This window comes from Brassica rapa, chromosome A09, assembly GCF_000309985.2.
Source record: "Brassica rapa cultivar Chiifu-401-42 chromosome A09, CAAS_Brap_v3.01, whole genome shotgun sequence".
Lineage (NCBI taxonomy): Eukaryota > Viridiplantae > Streptophyta > Magnoliopsida > Brassicales > Brassicaceae > Brassica > Brassica rapa.
The window spans coordinates 26722541-26726728 of record NC_024803.2 but is presented as its reverse complement, the minus strand read 5'-3'; the positions used below and the strand labels follow the sequence as shown (position 1 = coordinate 26726728).

The following is a 4188-nucleotide window of genomic DNA, read 5'->3' as shown; positions in this document are numbered from 1 at the left end:
GGAGTGAATATATGAAAATAAAGTTTATAATAATATATGTGGAGAAAATATCACTATTTTTTTTAGATTTGGTGCTTGATTGAGTTATGAAAAGGAAATTCTAAGATTTGAAGAAATATGAACTCGGGCTGTGAATATATTCGATCGGGTTTCAGATATATACATACCGACCCGAACATCCATGATACAAAATCTAAAGCTCTACTCGGTTGATCCAAACACAACCCATACCGCTTTTATGAGACTGCGTCCAGTTCGATTAATTGGATTCTCTCTATCTGCTCATACTAGTTTTTACACAAAAATAACTGTAATATAAAATCGTATTTTTCTTGGAACATAAGAATTACAAAGGTATGTCATATGGACAACACTAATAAAAAACTTCGATAATTTTGTGGACTACTCTTTAGGCCTAAACCTCGAAAGACGTATTTTAACATAGTTTGATGATAGTAACGCCCCAATTGCCAATACATCACTTTAATTAACTGAAATAATTTAGTTGACTGACAATATAAATTGAATACTATATAGATTAATCTTCGCATCTGCATGGATATTAATTTTTACTTTTTAAAAAAAATATATTTTGTTTTTATGATTAGTGTTATATTTAACATTTGTCACCATATAATTAATTGTATATGTATATGGATATTTTAGATTTCTATATTGAATCGAACTCGAATCAAATCAAGTAATATGGTTACTTTTGATTATTTGTTTACTTTTAGGTTATTTTTAGTTTGGATTCAAAATAAAGGAACCGAATTGGTTACTTTTGGTACAAATATCCGAATTTGTTTCAGATACGTTGGTTATTTGAATATTTTTAGGTTTTTATATATCAAAACCAAATCCACTCGGACTTGGGAGGATCCGACTCGAAATCCACCAAAATTTTTATAATTCCTAAATGGAGCCTGATTCGAAAACCCCAAAAACACAATACCCAAAAATATAACTTGTACTTGAACGAGTAATTAACTAACTGATTATGTAAACAAACAAAAATCTTTGTTAACCCTTTTGAATTCTTGTCAAAAATAGAATAATTTCATTTAAACATGTCAAATTATTATTGTTAACATGTAAAATAAATGATTCTGTTATATTATTAATGAAGTAATTAAAAATAGTGAAAAATGTAAAAGATATAACAATTAAAAATATATAAGTTAGGTTTTGTACTTTTATAATAAATGATGTTGGATTGTTTTAAAAAGAAAATAAATGAAGTTGTTAGAAATCATTTAAAAAGAAATAAAAATCAGTAAAAATCACTTTAAAGTAGGCAATATTGTTTTGTACTTTGTTTTAATAAAATAGAATAGATGCAGTGATATCCTTAATTCAAAAATAACATATTGGTATATATATCCGAGTGAGTGTACGTGGTTAGACACTGAAACTATTCCTCTACCAAAACGTCTTCACCTTTTCAACTCTTCATCTTCATCTTCTTTCTTCTTTCTCTTCTCATTTGAAATAAAATCTGCAAATTAAATAAACAAATAGAGATCATAAAATATATCAAAAACAAAGAGACAAAAATGAGTGATGTTCGAGTAAACGCAGATCAACAAGAAGAAGGAGAACAGCAACAAAACCTGGTCAAAGCACCGGTCAAGCGATCCCTCGGCCTCCTCATCGCCACTTATGGCTGCCTCTTCGTCGGCTCCATCGCCTCGAGCCTCCTCGCGAAATACTACTTCGTCCACGGTGGCTCGAGCCGGTGGGTCTCCACGTGGGTCCAATCCGCCGGATTCCCACTCCTCCTCGGGCTTATCTACTTCCCTTACTTCGTCTTCAAAACAACTAAGCGCCGTCCCTTCACGCGCTTCACACACCGCCATCTCCTCTTCTCCGTCGTAATCGGACTCATCCTCGGTTTCAACAACTTCCTCTTCTCATGGGGTACCTCGTACCTCCCAGTGTCCACATCATCACTTCTCCTCTCGACACAACTCATCTTCACTCTGATCTTGTCCGTGATCATAGTGAAACAGAAAGTCACTTTCTCAAATCTCAACTGCGTTGTTCTCTTAACGTTAAGCTCTGTTTTATTAGCTCTCGGTTCGAGCCAAGATAAACCGGCCGGTTTAACTAAAACCAAATATTTCATCGGGTTTTTATCCACGATCGGGGCCGGTTTACTCTTCGCGCTCTACCTGCCCGTGACGGAGAGGGTCTACAGGTCCGTTTATTGCTACGCAATGGTCATGGAGATGCAACTGGTTATGGAATTTTCTGCCACGGTTTTCGCCACAATCGGTATGGCTTTCGACGGCGGGTTTAAAGAAATGGTTAAGGAAGCGAACCAAGTTTTCACTAAAGGACCGACGGTTTACTGGACAGTTGCGATTTTTGCAAATGTGGTGACATGGCAGCTCTGTTTCGCGGCCACGTCAGGGATGGTTTATTTGACGTCTGGTATCACCGGAGGTATCTGCATGACGGCGTTACTAGCTATGAATGTGATTGGAGGTGTGGTGGTGTACGGCGATGCGTTCGGCGGCGTGAAGATTGTGTCGACGGTGCTATGTATTTGGGGATTCTCGTCTTATGTATATGGGATTTACGTGAAGATGAAGAAGGATGAGAAGAATGAGAAGGAGGAGGAGGAGAAGGGACATTCCGGTATGAAGACGGTGGAAGACGGTGGAGAGATGGAGGTGGAGATGGGTAAGGTTAAAGATGACGTGGCGGCGGCGGATGAAAGGGTTTGATGATGATATATGTGTGATTGAGATAGCCGTTATGAATTTTAGGAAGCCAAATACTAAAAAGTAGTATCTTTTATGTGTTTTCTTTTTCTTCTCAACTTTTATTTTTGTTTTTAGGTAATGCATCTGCTTTTTTTGTTTTTGTTTTAGGTTTTTTTTTGTTTTTCCTCTTTTGGTTATATTTATGAATTATCTATCAATGAATACTAATTATGTAATCCTTTAAGTGGGTTTCAATGTCGGTCAATAGTCTCTATTGTATGAAATTACGCATTATTAATTCCCATTTAGTAATATTAAATTTTATAAAAGGTTCATTTGACAGAACAAAAAACAAGTAGCAAAGCAAAAATCAAGATCTTAATTTGACTTTCACTACTCGGATTTTATTACAAATAGATCAAGATTTGAAACGAGTAAATAAATCACTAATAGCCACTAGATTTTTTCAACAATCGCCATTATTTCAAATAATATCAAAGTCCAAAAAATTTAGCACTTTAATTTTTTTTTTAAATATAGTATTATTTCAGATAATGTTTGCAATTTATGCGATTTAGGGTAAGTAGTCCACGTAGCTAAATAATGATGATTTTTCCACAACACTCTACAGGAAGAAATCATTTTAACAAAGAGAAAAAAAAATACATTGTCTAGTATGCTTCGCTTTCTTTTCTTCCTTTTAGGGCATTTTTCACTGATAAGAACCGTTTCAACGAAAAAGTATTACTGTTTTACTATAGATCTTTAATAAAATATTTTTTTTTAAGAAAAAACTGTCATTCACACATGTATATATATTGAGTATCTCAAATATCTCTTTTTGTAACTGACATGCAAAAAACAACTTTCTCTCTTATTTTTATTTTTATTATTTTGAATTAAAACATACATTAAAATATTTTTGGATGGACATGCTTTAGCTTCAGTTTATTTCTAGAGGAAACTTCTCGAGTTGTTGAGTTAGCAAGTTTGCCCTTTTCTCTCATTTTACGGCATGTTTGCAATTTGTTTGAGGGTTTTGCGACGAGTTCGTTGGCAAAGCGAAAGCATTTATGGTACTTCGTTTATTAGGACAAATACCTATCCTGTTTATTTACTTTAAAGAAAAATTATATTGGAACTAATCTGAAAATATATTATGCGAAACTGTGATAAATAATTATGTCGGTCGACGGTCAATATCTATGTAACTACGTACTATTTACTCTAAATCACATAATCTCTGAACCGTTACTTTTCATCAACTGCCATTATTTCAATTAATCTCTTCTTTTTAAAACTTTTCAAAAATCTCACTCCCAAAAGCGGCATTGAAAGACTAGTGAAAGTGTGATAAAACTGAAATGGATTAAAAACATATCATTTCCACAACACTCTCAATGAAGAAATGATATAATAAAAGAAAGCACTCTCAACCAAGTTGCTTTGGTCTAGTGGTATAGGAGCTCCAGCTGGA

General features: G+C 34.0%; 1 protein-coding gene across 1 annotated transcript; it reads left to right on the top strand.

The window, feature by feature from the left end:
- The first annotated feature begins 1283 nt into the window (after positions 1-1283).
- Positions 1284-2955, top strand: LOC103840292 (probable purine permease 4). The gene has a single exon (XM_009116787.3). It carries the CDS (start codon positions 1557-1559, stop codon positions 2730-2732), a length of 1176 nt encoding a protein of 391 aa, XP_009115035.1. The 5' UTR covers positions 1284-1556; the 3' UTR covers positions 2733-2955.
- The last annotated feature ends 1233 nt before the right edge of the window (positions 2956-4188 follow it).